This window comes from Garra rufa, chromosome 18 (assembly GCF_049309525.1).
Source record: "Garra rufa chromosome 18, GarRuf1.0, whole genome shotgun sequence".
Taxonomy (NCBI): Eukaryota; Metazoa; Chordata; class Actinopteri; order Cypriniformes; family Cyprinidae; genus Garra; species Garra rufa.
Genome location: NC_133378.1, coordinates 16,103,669 through 16,123,780, shown reverse-complemented (window position 1 = coordinate 16,123,780; position 20,112 = coordinate 16,103,669). Strand labels below are relative to the sequence as shown.

Genomic DNA, 20,112 nt, shown 5'->3' with positions numbered 1-20,112 from the left:
CATCGCTCTGTTCTTACTGACACACATGTGAAAGAGTTACTACAAAGTAGCCACAACTGAATACGAGCCAGACCTGAAAAAGATTGTGGAAGCCAAGGAATGTCAGGTGTCCCACTGAGTCAAGTAAAAGGAGGTAGGCTAATTTAAATCCATGAAAACTATTGCGTTATATAATTAGGTGTATAAGTTGTGTGGCTCTTTGCAGTGAAAGTTTTTTTTTTTTTTTTTTTGGCTCATCATGCCAAACAGGCTCGCTACCCCTGCTCTAGAATGAGTCATTTTAGTCTCTGAAGAATAAGTCGAAATCGAAGAACAGTGTGTTGGCTTCAGTCAACGCAACAACAGATACCACATGAACTGTGTTCATCCGCGAGTGTGTGTAAAACACAGAGAATTTACACAAATGCAACTTATAACAATACATTTCAAACATGATTAACAATTAATTAATATAAACGCGTTGTAATATTGTTTTAGCGCGTTTTAATGTCATGGAGTTGCCGCCCATTTCACAGACTCGTGCTGGTTTCTGCTCCAGCAGCGGTTTCTATTTCTAGGGCCGATAAAATGGAGGCGCTTCTGCGGTGTAAACGTGGCGAGACTATCAACCGCACATTTCTGCAATAATAACCTGCTTAAACTAACAAATCTGGCCAAAATATCTATAATGTTCAGTGTTACAGCACAATCAGCGACTGCAAACAAACTCGCATTCGCCAAAACTGGCCTTTCAGCCCAAGTCTCTTGTTATAAACAACAAACCAACGTTTAGATCTTAAACTTAACATTAATCTAAAACTAGCAGTGAAAACCAAGAGGCACTGTGAACAGCTTTAAAACGATCTCTCTGCAGAGTAAAGCGTTTAGCTTTGTGGTATTGGGCATTATTATTGTGTCGCGTGCGCATGAATGAACTCACCCGTTTTTCAGATCCACCTCCAGGAGCTTCCCATAGCCGCTGAAGAACCTCTGGATGTCTTTCTCGCGGACATGATAGCTCAGTCGGCCGATGTAAACTCGAGGCATGTTGATTTCGTTTGAACTCAGCAGCCGTAACGCCGATTATCTCCAGAACAAGAAAACAGGCTTTTGTTCTGGTTTCAACCGGAAGATCCTCGACCCAAAGCGCACATTCTTCTTCTTCTTCTTGAATTTTTATTGGCGGTTGACAAACAACAAAATGGTGTATTTCCGCCACCAACTGGTATGGAGTGTGGATCAAGATGACTAAGCCCCCCCCCCCCCCCCCCCCTTTTTTTTTTAATTCTCTCCCACAAATTAGATTCCTCAAGAAACTGAAAAATACAAATATAACACTCATTTCTCGAGTTATTTTGCAGAATATATTTTGGTATAAATTGCATTTTTATTTTCCCTAAATTATGAATTAGCAACCTTCTTTCAGTCTCATATTTCTGACAATGCATTAAAACATGCTCCACTGTTTCCTCTTGCCCACAATAATCACACCTTCCCGTATCATGCTTACCCATTTTATAAAGTGTACTATTTAATCTTGTGTGTCCAAATCTCACCCTTGATATTACTATTTCAACTCTCCCATTTTCCTTTGAATTCTATAGAACCGCCGACCTTTTTTCTCCGTATCCCACTGTTTTTGCGCACATTCTAAAATAAGAGTCCTTTCAATTTAAAAGAAACACGCCAAAGAGGCCTTTCTGGTGCACAAAGTAACTTCAAAACTTTTATATAACAGTAGGGGAGAGTGGGGACGGTTGCAACATTGCTTATTTCTTCAAGTCATGACTGGACAACTGTATACTCCTAGCCACCCTTGTGTGCTAAAAAAAATGTAATATTAATGGGAATATACTTCAGAGATATTTTATTTAGACAAATTTTTAGGGGTGCTAATAATTGTGGCCAACGTCAACTAGAGAAAAACATTTATTTCATAATGAGACCCCCCACCATTTTCCATCCTTTTACTTCATTGAAAGGTTAGAATTGAGTGAATTTGTCGAATGAAAGATCTAAAGGATAAACAATGCAGATTTATTTTTACAGTCACTTTTGCTCTTATTTACTAAGGGTGCCAATATTAGTGTAGGGAACTGTATATATATAAATATATATATATAAAATGACTAATCATTCAGTACCATTTAATGTAACAAAATACCACGGTATTACTAAATTAAATAATTGAATAATTGTTGTGCCATAGTACAGTACTGCCATGATAGGCTACTTTTCGACATGTAATTGTAAGAAATATCACCCAGCGTTGTGTCACATGAATGTTTCAGTGTCTTTCAGAGGCTAAAGGTCACAAAATGAGTAAAACAATGTAGTGGGATAATGCTAAACCATAGTGTAGAAGTAGTAGAAAATGCTGACATTTATTTAGCATACCCTTCCTCCTACATAAGGGCTTCAGCAGGTTGTGAACTGAGCTAAGAACTGCCAAAGTCATGAGTTTGATTTCCAGGTAAAGCAAGAACTGCTAAAATGTAAAGGTGTACCTTGAATGCAATTTAATGATGCTTTAGATAAAAGTGTCTTAAAGTGTAGATAAAAGTGTTTAAAGCCAATGTTGTTTTAAGCACATTGAATAATATAAACTTCTCTGTAAAAACTCCACAGATATTATCTATGCAACCAGGTTTCACCATGCATGATCAGCAATTATCAAATGAAATTCTTTAAACCAAATATATGATCTAAAATCATTTGCTATTACTGCTTTAAGAAAGGTTAGTTGAAAAAATATAATCTGCAGACATTATAAGAGGATAACCCTGCCTTTTTAATCCAGAATGTACTGTACCTCAATGTATTACTTCAAATGAGAAGTAATGTTTGGACAGTCTGATTTCTGCCAAAGGGGGTGTTTATTTTGTACTGACTCATATCATGCCCAAACGTTTCCACATTCCACCTTTATTAAATCTATTCAAACCAGCAAACAGTATTTGTGCATTAAGTTCAGAAGCATGTGAATGTTTGTTCACTGCAGAGCTTGCATTAGCCAAAAAAAGAGATGAAACATGCAATTTGGCAAGGGATACAATAAATACACACTCCTCTGTCATCTGTCATATCAGCTCATATGAAAACATTTAATTTCTATTACAGTTGTGCAATAGAAGAATGATGATCATTTCGTCATAGGGGAAAATAAGGTATAACCAAATCTACAATTTTTTAAAGTGCTTTCAGTGACTCTGTCTATAAATCTGTTCAAACTTCACAAAGCATACACTTTTATGCTAAATCGTTCTGTATAAAAACAAAAAAGTAGACAAAATGTCAAAGAAAGCTGCATATACACATCAGGAATGAGTTTAGGACGTCTAGCTAGGACTTATATTAGCAAAGACTAAAAAGCATTGTCAACAGTTCCAATCATACTTTCTGGTCATGTGACAAACATGTATGCGTTTGGAACTTAAGTCATACTTTGGTATTTAAAAGATATTTCCATTTTGGTGTTTGGCTGTCAAACCAAGACCAAAACAAACAAAAATCAACTCAAGAAGAAAGAGTGGCTGAATATAGTTGACAATGAGGTGATTCATGCTCAATCTTTCAGCTTACTCTCCAAGAAATCCTGGATTTTGTTGATTTTTTCTTCTTGTTGGTCCAGGAGATCCATTATGACTCCCATGGGTGTCTTCTTCAGGCCAACGCCCTCGATCTTGTTCTCAAACTTGTTCTTCATGCTGCGAAGTCTCAGAGAAGCGTGGATAAGGATCACTGCAGGGCAAAACACAAGACATCAGCAACAAAAACGCTCTCACACAAGAAAAGTTGACAGAGAAGGCCATCTTTTCAGTATTTAAAGCTCAGATTCTTTATTATCTTCTCTATGTCAAATACACGTATATACAGTATCTCACAAAAGTGAGTATACCTCTCACATTTCAGTATTTTAGTATATCTTCTCAAGGGACAATACTATAGAAATGAAACTTGGATATATTTTAGAGTAGTCAATGTGCAGCTTGTATAGCAGTATAGATTTACTGTCCTCTAAAAATAACTCAACATACAGCCATTATTGTCAAAATAGCTGGCAACAAATGTGAGCACACTCTAAGAGAACTTGTCCAAAGTGTCAATATATTGTGTTATCAGATCACCATTCTTTTCTGACACTGCCTTAATCATCCTGGGCATGGAGTTGACCAGAGCTGCAGGTTGTTGCTGAGATACTCTTCCACTCCTCTATAATTACATCACAGAGCTGCTGGACGTTAGACACATGGTGCTTCTCCACCTTACGCTTGAGGATGCCCCACAGCCACAGGTGCTTAATAGGGTTCAGGATTGGAGACATACTTGGCCACTCCATCATCTTCAGCTTCAGCTTCCTCAGCAAGGCAGTTGTCATCTTGGTGGTGTGTTTGGGATTGTTATCATGTTGGAAAACTGCCGTTCGGCCTAGTTTCTGGAGGGAAGGCATCATGTTCTGCTTCAGAATGTACAGTACATAATGGACTCCATGTTTCCCTAAATGAACTGCAGTTCCCCAGAACCAGCAGCACTCATGCAGCCCCAGACCATGATGTTAACACCACCATGCTGGACTGTGGGCAAGACACAATTTTCTTGGTACTCCTCACCAGGGCATCGACACACATGCTGGACACCATCTGAGTCAAACAAGTTTATCTTATAGTCTCATCAGACCACAGAACATGGTTCCAGTAATTCATGCTCTTGGTTGTCTTCAGCAAACTGTTTGTGGTCTTTCTTGTGAGCCAGCTTCAGATGAGGCTTCCTTCTGGGATGACGCCTATGCAAAACTACTTGTTGCAGTGTGCACCGTATGGTCTGAGGACTGACAAGCTGACCTTCTACTTCTGCAACCTTTAAAGCAATGCTGGCAGCACTCATGCATCTGTTTTTTTGAAGCCAGGTTCAGCACCTGACGCACAGAACGAGTGTTAAACTTCGTTGATTGACCCTTGTGAGGCCTGTTCAGAATGAAACCCATCTTGGAAAACCTCTGTATGACCCTGACCACTGTAGTGTAACTCTGACCACTGTAGAGTAACTCTGACCACTGTAGAGTAACTCTGACCACTGTAGTGTAACTCTGACCACTGTAGTGTAACTCGGTTTCAGGGTGTTACTGAATCTCTAATAGCCTTGGCCATCTTTGTGGAGAGCAACAATTCTAATTCTCAAATCCTCAGAGAGTTCTTTGCCATGAGATGCCATGTTGAACATCCAGTGGTCAGTATGAGAGAATTGTACTTAAAACACCTAATTTTAACTGCTCTAATACAAGATACACAAGTTTGTATGGTTCTGTCAAGCAGACAGAAACATAAACATGATGAATAGGACATGTGGCTTTGCATGGTTAAACAACATACTGCTGTTATCACTTTAGGGTGTACTCACTTTTGTTGCCAGCTATTTTGACAATAATGGCTGTATGTTGAGTTATTTTCAGAGGACAGTAAATATATACTGCTATACAAGCTGCACATTAACTACTCTAAAATATATCCAAGTTTCATTACTGTAGTATTGTCACTTGAGAAGATATACTAAATTGGTTGCTGAAATGTGAGGGGTGTACTCACTTTAGTAAGATATTGTACATGTAAATATAAATTGGAAAAATTATTTAATTGATATGAAAAATAAATGAATACATTTTTGTAGTTTTGTAGTAATAGGGCAGACTGCTGTACTGATTTTAGTCAGAGAGGTTGCCATGATCTGCTCATCATCTGATCTGCTGCTGTCAGCAAGTGCTAAAATGGAATATAGCGTAATTAGATAATGATGATTTCCGTTGCTATAACTACAAGCAAAACAAACTGCTAGACTTCTGCCTACTTTCCACAGTACCTTGAAACTCTTATGCAGTCTGACTCAATTCTGAGTAAATAATAAGTGTGTTTTAATCACCTAAGAACTGAGGAAAGATCTGTTGTTACAAATGTCTCTCTGACTCACACTGATAGCTCAGATCCTCCAACACTGCAGTGTTAGTTTACACAAAAATGTCAATTATCCCACCATTATCACCCTCATATCATTCCAAACCTTCTGTGGAACACAGAAAGGATGTTCAAAAAAGTCTTGGTGTATTTTTGTCTATACAATGGATTGTCCAATGTTCAAAATATCTTCTTTCATGTTGCACAGAAGAAAAAGTCATACAGGTCTAGAATGACATGAGGAAATGATTTGTTTTGGTATTATTTAAATATTCTTATTTTTTTTAATTAGCTTTTATTTTTATATTTTCAGTTTTAATTTGAGTCATTCTGTTATGTACTTATGCCATTTTTATTAGTTTTTGTTCTTTTTAAATATTATTATGTGTCAAGCATGATATACATTAAATGAGATGTCATCAGACATTACTGGTGTACAAAGAGCTGTATAATTAAACATAAATGCTTTCACTTTCTCTAAGTATCCTCTGGCATGCAAATTTGCAAAATAAACTAATCCTGCACTCTTAAAAATAAAGCCTCCTTATTGGTATTGATGGTTATTTGAAAAAAAAAAAACTTTTACAATCACTGAACCTTTCCACTGCATAAAAGGTTCTTCATAGTGAAAGGATATATTTTTTACAAGTAAAGTGGCTAGTTCAAAGAAAAACTGTTTACTGAAAGTTTTTTTTGTGGAACTTCTATGGCATCTCTGTGAAAATCCACTGTTGAAGTCTTTAAAATGTGGGTAACAAATTTGCCTGTGAATAGAGTAATTTTACAATGGTGTTTGTTTTGGAGGTGATGCTGCATCCACACCAGCAAGTGTCAGTATAAAGTCCAAGAAAGCATATTAAAAACAAAGATTTAATACTAGTACTTACGGAGCATTGGGAATGTGATGCCAAAGAGAAACACCATCACTCCTCCACACAAGGACAACAGGAAGTAGCTGATTCCCAAGACGCCCACAACAAACAGGGTGGGATTTTTCTTCTTGAAGTTCTTGATCATGGTTTTATTCTCTCCTGCCCAAACAGAGCCCATGAAGACCAGAGCCACGACCGCTCCACCAAGAAACATGCCCAACGGGTTCATAAATCTGCAAAAACCACACAAGACATTGAATGCACAGTAGTGACATGAATGAATCACTATAGTAATTATAACTATAAACTGAAAAAACAAAGCAGTGCTACATCAAACGGGCATAAAACAGGATTCTTAATATCAGTGTGAATAACAGGATGTATTCAGTTAGTACACTATGTCAAGAGCAATTATACTGACTATAATAACTATACTGACCTTATCTGTACTGCTATCTTAAGTTATCAACATAGTTATATTGATATCGACATAGTTATCGCTATAGGCATGTTATTGTTATCGGTATACATATCTCAAGTTATCGGTATAGTTATCGTATTGTTCGGTATAGTTATCTTCAGTTATTGATATAGGCATGTTATTGCTATCGGTATAGTTATCTTCAGTTATCGGCATAGTTACTTCAAGTTATCGGTATGGCTATCTTATTGTTATCAGTATCGGTATAGTTATTTTCACTTATTGATATAGGCATGTTAATGTTATCAGTATAGTTATCTTAAGTTATCAGCATAACGTACTACAAGTTATCGGTATGGTTATCTTATTGTTATTGGTATAGTTATCTTCAGTTATTGATATAGGCATATTATTGTTATCAGTATAGTTATCTTAAGTTATTGGCATAGTTACCTCAAGCTATCGGTATAGTTATCTTCAGTTATCGAAATAGTTACTTCAAGTTATTGGTATAGCTATCTGAAGTTATCGGCATAGTTACCTCAAGTTATCGGCATAGTTACCTCAAGTTATCGGTATAGTTATCTTATTATTATCTGTATAGTTATCTTCAGTTATTGATATAGGCATGTTATTGTTATCAGTATAGTTATCTTCAGTTATCGATATAGTTACTTCAAGTTATTGGCATAGTTACCTCAAGTTATCGGTATAGTTATCTTCAGTTATCGACATAGTTACTTCAAGCTATTGGCATAGTTATCTGAAGTTATCGGCATAGTTACCTCAAGTTATCAGTATAGTTATCTTATTATTATCTGTATAGTTATCTTCAGTTATTGATATAGGCATATTATTGTTATCAGTATAGTTATCTTAAGTTATTGGCATAGTTACCTCAAGCTATCGGTATAGTTATCTTACAGTTATCAGTATAGTTATCTTCAGTTATAGATACAGGCATGCTATTGTTATCAGTATAGTTATCTTAAGTTAATGGCATAGTTACCTCAAGCTATTGGTATAGTTATCTTACAGTTATCAGTATAGTTATCTTCAGTTATCGATATATTTACTTCAAGTTATTGGTATAGTTATCTGAAGTTATCGGCATAGTTACCTCAAGTTATCTGTATAGTTATCTTATTATTATCTGTATAGTTATCTACATTTATTGATATAGGCATGTTATTTTTATCGGTATAGTTATCTTCAGTTATCGATATAGTTACTTCAAGTTATTGGCATAGTTACCTCAAGTTATCGGTATAGTTATCTTACAGTTATCAGTATTGTTATCTTCAGTTATCAATATAGGCATGTTATTGTTATCAGTATAGTTATCTTCAGTTATCGATACAGTTACTTCAAGTTATTGGTATAGTTATCTGAAGTTATCGGCATAGTTACCTCAAGTTATCGGTATAGTTATCTTATTATTATCTGTATAGTTATCTTCAGTTATTGATATAGGCATGTTATTGTTATCAGTATAGTTATCTTCAGTTATCAATATAGTTACTTTAAGGTATCGGCATAGTTATCTTATTGTTATCAGTATAGGTACCTCAAGTTATCGGTATAAATATCTTCAGTTATCGATATAGGCATGTTATTGTTATCGGTATAGGTACCTCAAGTTATCGGTATAAATATCTTCAGTTATCGATATAGGCATGTTATTGTTATTGGTATAGTTATCTTCAGTTATCGATATAGTTATTGTTATCTGTATAGTTATCTTAAGTTATCGGCATAGTTACCTCAAGTTAATGGTATAGTTATCTTATTGTTATCAGTATAATTATCTCATACTTACCAGTATAGCTATCTTTAGTTGTTGGTATAGTTACCTTAGCTTATTGGTATAGTTGTAAGCATAAAGTTTAAATACTTGTCCTAAGAGTCCACCACAGCAAGTTAACATCACAGAGGAACAATATTGTTGAAATCACTTTCAGAATATTTTTTGCAGCTGATAAACAAGCATTTAAAGCAGCAGAATAAAATAAATGTTTTTGTCCATTGGTGTGGACACTAATACAGTTACTGTTATACTGTACTTGTGAACAGGCCTTTTGAAGTAAAGTATTAAATGTGGCTGGTAAATAAATAATGTAACGTAAAAGTAACGTAAAAGTAATGTAAAAGTAACGTTTCTGGTTGCAAAAATTATGTAGCCTTAACATGTGACAAAAAATGTATGCACATTTTTATTTATTTACTTATTTTCAGCCTAGATCCCAAACAGTGAGGTAGGCCTAGATGTAAGGCAGAAGACTAATAATATATACAGTATATGAATATAATAACAATAATGATTTTTAAAACATAGGAATAAATTGTAATGAATGTCTAATGCCAAATACACACTGCAAAGGTGGCACGGAAGCTCTTCTGAAATATATATGCTTCACTTTTACATTTAAATGTTTAAACTTTTATTTGAGCGTTAAATATTATATATTAAATATTATTTTTAAAAATAAATAGCAATTGAATTGAACTGTTTGTTCAGCTTGGAATTCTGAATTTATAATAAAAATGACAGTGATATAGTTAAAAAAAAGTAATGCACATTAAAGCATGTCATTGCTTTTTTTATGTCATGAAGGTCTTTTAAAACATGTTAGGTTATGTGTCATGGACTCCTGGTACAAAATTATGGCTGTAATAGGTTTTAACAAGATCCTTGATTGTTAAGGATGCTTTTAAACTACATTTCTAGAGTTTGGCCTCACATGTGAGAGAGCAGGCAGTTCAGCTGCTCACACAGCAAGTGACTCACTGATTCCAGACAGATGGAAAACAAAAGGCCTGGGAGCTTGACAACACTATAAACATTCAGCCAAAGAAGGGTGGGTCCACCTTAAACACATTCCTCACATCAACTAAAAATACTTCTCACGTCTTGGTATTAACAAACATACGGTATGTTTCTGTTTCACTGTTTAAGTGCTGTGTTTAACCTTCTGATGTGTAATAATGCAGTGTAAAGTATACAGCCACCGCATTAAATGGAGGATGAGTTTGCTCTATCCAAGCTAGGTGCGACATTAACTCAAGCTTTACCAAAGATAACAAACACACACAGCATTTGTGCTTTGCTAACAGATTAAATGATGTATACTCTCACGAATATAAATGATTTAGATATTTAAGACATTTACATAACTTACCCGACAACGAGCATTACGACGATCGCTGCTACGAAGTAGTTAGTCTGATAATAAAGCAGATTGCTGATCACTCTGTTATTCCATTTGCTTAAATCAGACACTTCAGGTTTTGAGAATCGGTCAACACCAGGGAAAAAATCATCCCACGGTCTGAACGGTGCGAGCTCCATCCCTGCCATGATGCTTTCCGATCATTGACAGCTCAGATCAGATGCCAACCAGAGCTATGATGAAGCAGACCTAATCCTAGATTCCTAGAGCGGCGTGCACACGCATACTAGTGGGCGGGGCTCGCGGCCCAAACGAGTTCAATGATTGGTCAAGAACGATGAATCAAATTAATAATTAATATCTGCTAACTATTTATTAAAATTTTTCAAAATTAACAGCTGGTAATATTTTTAAGTGTCATTATTCGGGTATAAATACAGTTCAGTCCAATAGTTTTTCAAGTTTCCATGCTAGTGGTCAGGATAGACCTAAGTTGTTTGTGATTGGTGATATATTTATTAATTTTTATCGAGATTATTTTACTTTTCTCGGATATTTATGCTTACGTAAGATTTAAAAATCTCCAGTAAGAAGAAAAATGCCCTGGGATTTGATTGAATGTGGCTCAAAGGAGACTGGCTTTTATGAGCCAAAAAGCGCCTACTGGCGGAGGACTAGATTTATGTTTCATAGAAATAGCTTTTATCTAGTAGAAACATATGCTGCTCAATGCTAGCAAACCGATGAAGCCAGATATTGTGAGAGGGCTGTTGTTACAGTGAGTATTTTAAGGATTTTAATGTTTAAATGATCTACTATTTATATTTTTGCTTATTTATTGCTATTATTTTGTTGATCTGCTATTATTGTTTACAACAAAACAAAATTGTAATATTATTTTAATATTCATTTTAAAGGCCATACATGAGTGTTTTTTTTGTTGTTGTTTTTTAATAATTCTATATAAAACTAAAAAAATATTTTTTTAAATTATATTGAAAACTATACATTGCAAAGCGCACTTCTAAGAATAGGCCTTGCTCAGTGTGCAGGGATCACTGAACTGTACAGACATTCAGTAATATTTCTACATTTGTCTTCTTTGTATATAAATAATGTAAAAAAATGCACAATGGAATTATACACACAGCACATACACATAACTATATAGAGTATGTCACACAAGTGAGTACACCCCTCACATTTCAGCAACCATTTTAGTATATCTTCTCAAGGGACAATACTATAGAAATGAAACTTGGATATATTTTAGAGTAGTTAATGTGCAGCTTGTATAGCAGTATAGATTTACTGTCCTCTGAAAATAACTCAACATACAGCCATTATTGTCAAAATAGCTGGCAACAAAAGTGAGTACACCCTAAGTGATAGCAGCAGTATGTTGTGTAACCATGCAAAGCCACATGTCCTATTCATCATGTTTATGTTTTTGTCTGCCTGACAGGACCATACAAACTTGTGTATCTTGTATTAGAGCAGTTAAAATTAGGTGTTTTAAGTACAATTCTCTCATACTGACCACTGGATGTTCAACATGGCATCTCATGACAAACAACTCTCTGAGGATTTGAGAATTAGAATTGTTGCTCTCCACAAAGATGGCCAAGGCTATTAGAGATTCAGTAACACCCTGAAACCGAGTTACACTACAGTGGTCAGAGTTGCACTACAGTGGTCAGAGTTACTCTACAGTTACACTACAGTGGTCAGAGTTACTCTACAGTTACACTACAGTGGTCAGTTACAATACACTACAGTGGTCAGAGTTACACTACAGTGGTCAGGTACACTACAGTGGTCAGAGTTACTCTACAGTTACACTACAGTGGTCAGAGTTACACTACAGTGGTCAGTTACACTACAGTGGTCAGAGTTACTCTACAGTTACACTACAGTGGTCAGAGTTACAATACACTACAGTGGTCAGAGTTACACTACAGTGGTCAGTTACACTACAGTGATCAGAGTTACACTACAGTGGTCAGAGTTACTCTACAGTGGTCAGTTACACTACAGTGGTCAGAGTTACACTACAGTGGTCAGAGTTACTCTACAGTGGTCAGTTACACTACAGTGGTCAGAGTTACACTACAGTGGTCAGTTACACTACAGTGGTCAGAGTTACTCTACAGTTACACTACAGTGGTCAGTTACTCTACAGTGGTCAGTTACTCTACAGTGGTCAGAGTTACTCTACAGTGGTCAGAGTTACACTACAGTGGTCAGAGTTACTTTACAGTGGTCAGTTACTCTACAGTGGTCAGAGTTACACTACAGTGGTCAGAGTTACACTACAGTGGTCAGAGTTACTCTACAGTGGTCAGAGTCATACAGATGTTTTCCAAGATGGGGTTCATTCTGAACAGGCCTCGCAAGGGTCAATCAACGAAGTTTAACACTCGTTCTGTGCGTCAGGTGCAGAACCTGGATTCAAAAAACAGACGCATGGGTGCTGCTAGCATTACTTTAAAGGTTGCAGAAGTAGAAGGTCAGCTTGTCAGTGCTCAGACCATACGCCACACACTGCAACAAGTCGGTTTGCATAGACGTCGTCCCAGAAGGAAGCCTCATCTGAAGCTGGCTCACAAGAAAGCCCACAAACAGTTTGCTGAAGACAACCAAGAGCATGAATTACTGGAACCATGTCCTGTGGTCTGATGAGACTATAAGATAAACTTGTTTGGCTTGTTTGGTCTCCAGCATGTGTGGCATGAAAAATTAAAGAACAATCATATATGTGACCCTGGCCACAAACCCAGTAATAAGGGTCAAGTGTATGGTTTGTTAGGACAGGACAATATTTGGTTGAGATAATACTATTAAAAAATGTGAATCTGAGGGTGCAAAAAAATCTAGATATTGAGAAAAAAAGTTGTCCAAATTAAGTTCTTAGCAATGCATATTACTAATCAAAAATTAAGTTTTGATATATTTATGGTAGGAAGTTTACAAAATATCTTAGTGAATCATAATCTTTATTTTAATATCCTAATGATTTTTGGCAGAAAAGTAAAATCGATAATTTTGCTACAAAATATACCCGTGCTACTTAAGATGCAAGGTCACATATTGGTTTTTTTATGTTTTAAAGAGTTCAAACATCACAAGATGTTATCAAGACATATCTGAACTCTGATCTAGACGTGTATGAAAATGTGTATTATAGGCCTATATGGCGTCAAAATGAACAAAATACATGCTCACACTTGGGTTAAGCAAAAGATTTAATCAAAGGACAAACATACAAAAAGCATCACACAGACTTGCATAAATACATATATTAATAACATTTTATATATAAAAAAACAATATATCTCAACATACAGGCAAGCATTAGAAAAGTAACAGTGCTTATACTATGTAAAGCATGGTGGAAAATAATTTAGGTTCTGTGTATCTGATATTCCAGAAGGCTTTGGTGCATCTTTTAATTCGACATTTCAGAATAATAATGATGATGATTATGGCTGATCACTGCAAATAATATTGTAAAAACATATTTTGTGATTTTTTTTCCCATTTACATTTATATACACCAAATGAAAACGATTAAGCCACATCAAAAACACCACAGGTATCCATTAGAGTCTCTTACATGACAGAACAATGGGAGAGAGTAAGGTTTATTCTCATCGTCCACCAGAATCCCACTACTCAAAAACAAAACTAAATGAAGACTTTACAGATTACAGACTTTAACAACTTGCTCATACCTCAAACAAAAACACAAACGAAAACAAAAAACACTGACAAATTAGGGAAAGCGGCAGTAACGTTTTCTCTTCACGATATTTATGGTCACCAAAAGTATTTGTCATTTGCAGTCCCACTGAAATGGTAGAAAGCTTCTCCCACACAGTATAAAAATAATAAACCCATAAAGCAGTAAAATATTTATATGATCTAAATAATGTTCATCTCTCAACAGTTCAACGCTATAAAAATAGTTTAAAAATCTGAATTATTCAGTAGTGAATTTCTCTATATAATCATTTTCCTTTCCTGTTTAGTTTGCCAAACATTAGTCAGCAAACAAAACTAATCAGAAAACAAAAAATAAAGGCTTCCTCCTGACAAACCCTGGAAAAATTGTACACTTTTTAAAATCAGAACTTTGGGGAAAAACCAAAAAAAAAACAACAGTTTTTGACTGTGTAAACGTGGGAGATTTTAGCATTTATCAAACTTAAATCACTCCTCCGTTCAGTCCTCAAACACAACCTCTGTTGAAGAAGAACCAGCACCAACTTGAATTTGCACTGCAAACAAAGCTTCACATTTTTTTAAGAAAATATGCACAAGGTGTATCCGTACAGGTGTGTTTGGAGGCATCTGTGTTATTTCAACATGTTTAATAAAGGGTCACTTAACAGCAATTACAGATCGTAATTTTAAAACCCTGAATTGAAAATGACCTCTTTGAATCTGGGCTCTTTCACAAATACACCAAACGATTGACCGATTCGGACTGATTGACCCGATTCTGCCGCCAGATTTAGGCACTTGACCTACAAACTGTACCGAGAACCAAGTATGATTTCTAATATGTACAGACAATACCAAAGCAAGTCCCTTTCACATTTAAAAATAAAGGTGCTTTAAAAGGTTCTTCACAGCAATGCCATAGAAGAACCATTCAGTCAAAGGTTCTTTAAAGAACCATCTCTTCCTTAGCTTTTTATAATATGAAGAACCTTCTTTTGCCACAAAGAACCTTTAGTGAAAAAGAAAGCTTCTTCAGATGTTAAAGGTTCTTTCTGGAACCATTTAGACAAAAAGCGTTCTTCTATGGCATCGTGAAGCACCTTTACTTTTAAGAGTGTAATTTGGCAACTGGTACAGAGCGTGACTATATGAATCTGTATAATCTGACAGTGTGTGAAGACAGGGTTCATATAATAAATGAAATAAACTGGCAGTTTGTGTCTTGCTTTTTAAAAAAGTAAAAAAAAACTATAACAGACCGCCACTTTTGATTCTATGCCTACACTCTTAAAAATAAAGGTGCTTTAAAAGGGTCTTCACAGCGATGCCATAGAAGAGCCATTTTTGGTTCCACAGAGAACCATTCAGTCAAAGGTTCTTTAAAGAACCATCTCTTTCTTGCCTTTTTATAATCTGAAGAACCTTCTGTTGCCACCAAGAAAGGTTCTTCAGATGTTAAAGGTTCTTAATGGAACCATTTAAACAAAAAGGTTCTTCTATGGCATCGTGAAGCACCTTTATTTTTCAGTGTGTACGGTTTTATTTCAAATGCTTCAGGGAGGCAGTTCTTTCACAGATCGCAACATGCACACATTCACGGCATTTCAACGAGGAAAAACAATATCAAACTCTCTCGTCACACTAATAAACACATAACACAGACACAAAGTGAACTCAACAGTGCTTAAACCGAGAAAGAACGCAACTTCTGTTGTTAGCTTAAGGACACTTAAAGAATCGTATGGTTTCATATTAACTACACACCGCAGCATCGACGTCTGTCCTCACAGATTCGGTTACAGATGAGAGATAACAGAGAGCAGATCACTCAAACATAAGGAAAAAGGCCACAAAGTGTTGAAAAAGTGATGTTCCAACACTTTTCACATGAGAACAGAGATTCAGGGCTTCATAAACGTCTGTATAACTCAGTATACCTGCACATTTAACTCTCTTGGGCTCAAAACCTCTTCGGATTGTTAATTCATTTGAAACAAAAGGCTGGCTTTCATTGCATTAAAGATAAAATCCACACGTACACAATGTCATAGTAAAATCTTTAATGAGCTCCAAGGCTTTGCAACTGAAACTAGGGCTGCTCCGATTGATCAGATACCGATCATTATCGGCCGATAATCTTTAAAAAGGCCGATCTCATAAACCGATCTAAAGCTGATGACGCGCCTGCCGTGAGAGGTTTGGGACGACATGCAGCGGCACTAGCTGCGTTTCCATTACCCTTTAAATTACGCAAATTGAAATTGCGAATTTAAAATAAGCCTAATGGAAACGAGTCAATTGCGCAAAAACTCCCATATATTGAAAACAGTTTTTACGCTCGCATGAGGTGGGTTTTCAGGCAATTTGAAAAAGGAATATTTCGCAAAACAGCAATGGAAACATTTTTTTTTTTCCACATTTACAGGTCACATTCGATTAAATATAGCCAAAATCCCATAAAAATCCGTTGCCATGGCTTATCGCAAGAGGAAAAAAATTGCGTTTCAGTCACATAACATCGGTTAATGGAAACACCGTCATTTCGCAATACTGTTTATTGCGAAATGACGCAAATGGAAATGTGCCTACTGTCTCAAGGTGCTTTTCCATTACAGATTTGCGCAAACTTTGGTGACTTTTTATAAATGTGAAAAAACGTTTCCATTGCTGTTTTGCAAAATATTCCTTTTTCAAATTGCCTGAAAAACCACCTCATGCGAGCGTAAAAACTGTTTTCAATATATGGGAGTTTTTGCGCAATTGACATGTTTCCATTAGGCATCGCAATTTAAATTTGTGCAATTTAAAGGGTAATGGAAACGCAGCTTCAGTCTCTGTCCGCCGCAGGTAAAACAATTATAATGCTGAAGGTGAGGTACAATTCATATTTCTTAGTTAAATAACATATAAAGTAATTTGAAAACCTTATGCGAGACGTAATTTCACAAACAGCATGAGTGAATGACAACGCTCTCTCTCTCTCGTTCAAAGTGTGAAAATGACGAGCATTTTCAATTCATTCCTATGGAAGTTGAGCTTAAACGCTCTCGCTGTGCATTATGGGATTGAAAGTGGCGCAGAGAAAGCGTTGAGAGCATCAGAAAGGTTGGGTATTCCTCAACTTTATGCAAACGTCGAGCGAAAAATGCCAGGCGACAACCAATCGCTGTGAAAGTAGGCAAGGCAAGATGCACTTTGCATGCTTTCATTATATGCTAGTGTTTCGTTTGCGAACCGCCGTTAAAAGACGACGATAAAACGCAAACAGGGTCAAATTTGCACTCAGTGCCACTGGCAACGCTACAACGCCACTGCTTTGGGGAGTGTCAAATTTAGGGCAGAGCACGCCTCTGAAAAACATGTTTACACCCTGTTTGCATTTCATTGTCTTCTTTTAACGGCGGTTCGCAAACTAAACAATAGCATATAATGAAAGCATGCAAAGTGCTTTTGCTTTTGCATGATGTTTCAATGATATGTGACTTCAGCTTAGTAATCCTCCAGTTCTGCAAACTCTTGGAAACATACGCCAAAATCTTGCCTACTTTTGACAGCAATTGGTTGTCACCCAAGATTTTTCACTCGAGATTTGGATAAAGTTGAGAAATGCCCAACCTTTTTGACACTCTCAATCAATCCCATAATGCACCGCAAGAGCGTTTAAGCTCAACCTCTATAGGAATGAACTGAAAACCAGTGGAAACGCACCATAAGCAAGCTGCACACTGCCCAGTTGACACAGGGATTGTTACTTGCACAATAGACACTCAATGCATATGGGTTTTTGGCTAGGTTAAAGGAAAAGAGCATTTTTAGATAAACAAGGCAATAATAGATGGCACTCGTGGAGGTAGGAAAACAAAGTTCTTTAACAACAAGAATAATTTTTAATTCAGAATGTTTGAGATAAGTAGTTTAAATGTTCTGCCACTTGCTTTAGCAACTTAATATATAAATCTAAAAGTAAATGCAAAGTAAAAACAATTGAATAATGTGTTGCTTATATTTATTGTGTTTAAATTCGTCTATGAAAGATTACTGTACTGTGTAAAAAACGAATCACAATGCTGAAAAAGCATTTTCAATACCAATGTTTGGAATTGAAATCAAAATAATGGATAAATGTGTGTGGAAATCAGACTTGTGCTGTGTAAGCTATTGTGTAATAATTGCACAATTATAAAAACAAATATAGCTGCTAGCAGCAATTACCGGGGTTCGAGCATTTAAGGCCTTTATGGCTTCTATGCTGTTAGGGTGTAGGCCAACATGAAATAAATGATTTTATTGCGTTTGAGTTTAAACCTAGGACTAGTTCACCAAAGTATGTATATTTTTAAATAATCTCATATAGTGTATATGTAAATATATGGACATTTTATTGAGATTTTAGTTCTTTTACAATAGAAATATCATGTTTTTGAAAACCTTTTAACTGTTATAGCGCCACATATAGTCCAATATTCATGAAACTTTGCATGCTTATTAAGAGTCATCTGCTACATGTTTCCTCCAATTTTCGTAAAGTTTTGAGATTTTGTTTAAGTTTTATGGGCTTTTGGGTATATGTGGCCATGCCTCTTTTTAAAATGACCTCTTTGTAGCTAACCAAAGGACAATTTTTTTATTTTTTTTATAATTATTGATCTAGAGAAGGGGTTTTCAACTCTGGCCCTCGAGGTCCACTTTCCTGCAGAGTTTAGCTCCAACCTTGATCAAACTCACCTGCCTGTAACTTTCTAGTGATCCTGAAGGCCTTGATTAGCTTGTTCAGCTGTGTTTGATTAGGGTTAAAGCTAAACTCTGCAGGAAAGTGGACCTTGAGGTTCAGAGTTGAGAAACCCAGATCTAGAGAGTCCGGAGAACTGAGCTGCAGTGGTTTGATCGACATAGGGTGAAAAACCTAGGACTAGTTCGCAAAAGTAGGTTTTTAAAATGATTGAGCATAATTCATGAACGATTTGATTGACAACAATGGTTCTTGAGGCAAAGATGTTCTATCAAATGATATGCATATTTTGTGGATGTGTAAAACACTACATGACACACAGAGCCATAAAACTTGTTAGGGCCAACTAGTGGCCGATTTCTTTCAAAATTCGTACAGACCTTTAGGGCCATGAGTCGAACATGCCCAACGAGTTTCGTTCTGACCTCCGTTAACCTGGTCAAATAGGTGTTTAAAATTCATTGGCTGATGACGGCCATGTTTTTTGAGATAAAATGACAAATGTTCTCATAGACACTTATGTCACTTTGCATGCAATTTTCAAGTCGATCGGACCAATAGTTGCATATTTATAGCCATTTATATGTTTTTTTCGTCTTATAGCGCCACCAAGTAGCATTGGTTTGGTTCTGAACGGGTGAAAAACTAGTTCGCAAAAGGGACAACTTTTTTTTTAGGGACAACTGTACGTCGTAGCTTTTGTTCGTGCCCACCAAGGAATGCAACGATGTAAGTTTTTGAGTCTACGACAAACAGTGTACGAGCTACAGCCAAAAATGTCTAAAATGTTAGTTTTTCACCTTTAGGCCGATTGGGGCGAGCCTTTGGATCTGAGTAGCGAGCAATACTACTACGATCTGACCAAGTTTCAGCTCTCTTGGCCTTACAGTTTGGGCTGCACAATCAGTTTTACCGGAGAAAAAAATGATACTACTAATAAAAAAAATCTTACAATAGGGTTTCAGCACTATGTGCTCGAAACCCTAAAAATGCACTGCATGATCAAACATTTAGGTGAGATAAATATATATTCTTGAAAAATGTAAAAAAAATGCTTCACTCCACCGCTCAAATTAAAAAACTGATTAAATGCATAAAAATCCTGATTGGAGTTTTACTATAAATAATTCTACATGATAAAAAGAAGGCTTTAAAAAGATCGGATTGGCAGATAATGATTCCTGTGATCGGCAATCGGTGATCGGCCTCAAAAATCCTGATCGGAGCACCCCTAACTGAAACTAAAAGCGATATCACCATTGACGTGTGT

At 36.1% G+C, this 20,112-nt stretch overlaps 2 protein-coding genes across 3 annotated transcripts in view; both read right to left on the bottom strand.

Moving 5' to 3' along the window:
* The window catches only part of srsf6a (serine and arginine rich splicing factor 6a), a 37,007-nt gene extending 35,875 nt beyond the window's left edge, over positions 1 to 1,132 (bottom strand). For both annotated transcript variants that reach the window (XM_073822930.1, XM_073822931.1), the window contains exon 1: positions 920 to 1,132. In XM_073822930.1, coding sequence (XP_073679031.1) covers positions 920 to 1,026 — 107 coding nt within the window. In that variant the 5' untranslated portion in view covers positions 1,027 to 1,132. The remainder of the gene's footprint in view (positions 1 to 919) is intronic.
* Positions 1,133 to 2,888: 1,756 nt separating this feature from the next.
* Positions 2,889 to 10,634, bottom strand: arl6ip5b (ADP-ribosylation factor-like 6 interacting protein 5b). The gene is made up of 3 exons (XM_073823222.1): positions 10,397 to 10,634; positions 6,812 to 7,029; positions 2,889 to 3,720 (listed from the first exon to the last, which is right to left on the bottom strand). The coding sequence occupies exons 1-3, from the start codon at positions 10,573 to 10,575 to the stop codon at positions 3,545 to 3,547; spliced, it is 573 nt and encodes a 190-aa protein (XP_073679323.1). The 5' UTR covers positions 10,576 to 10,634; the 3' UTR covers positions 2,889 to 3,544.
* Positions 10,635 to 20,112: the final 9,478 nt, after the last annotated feature.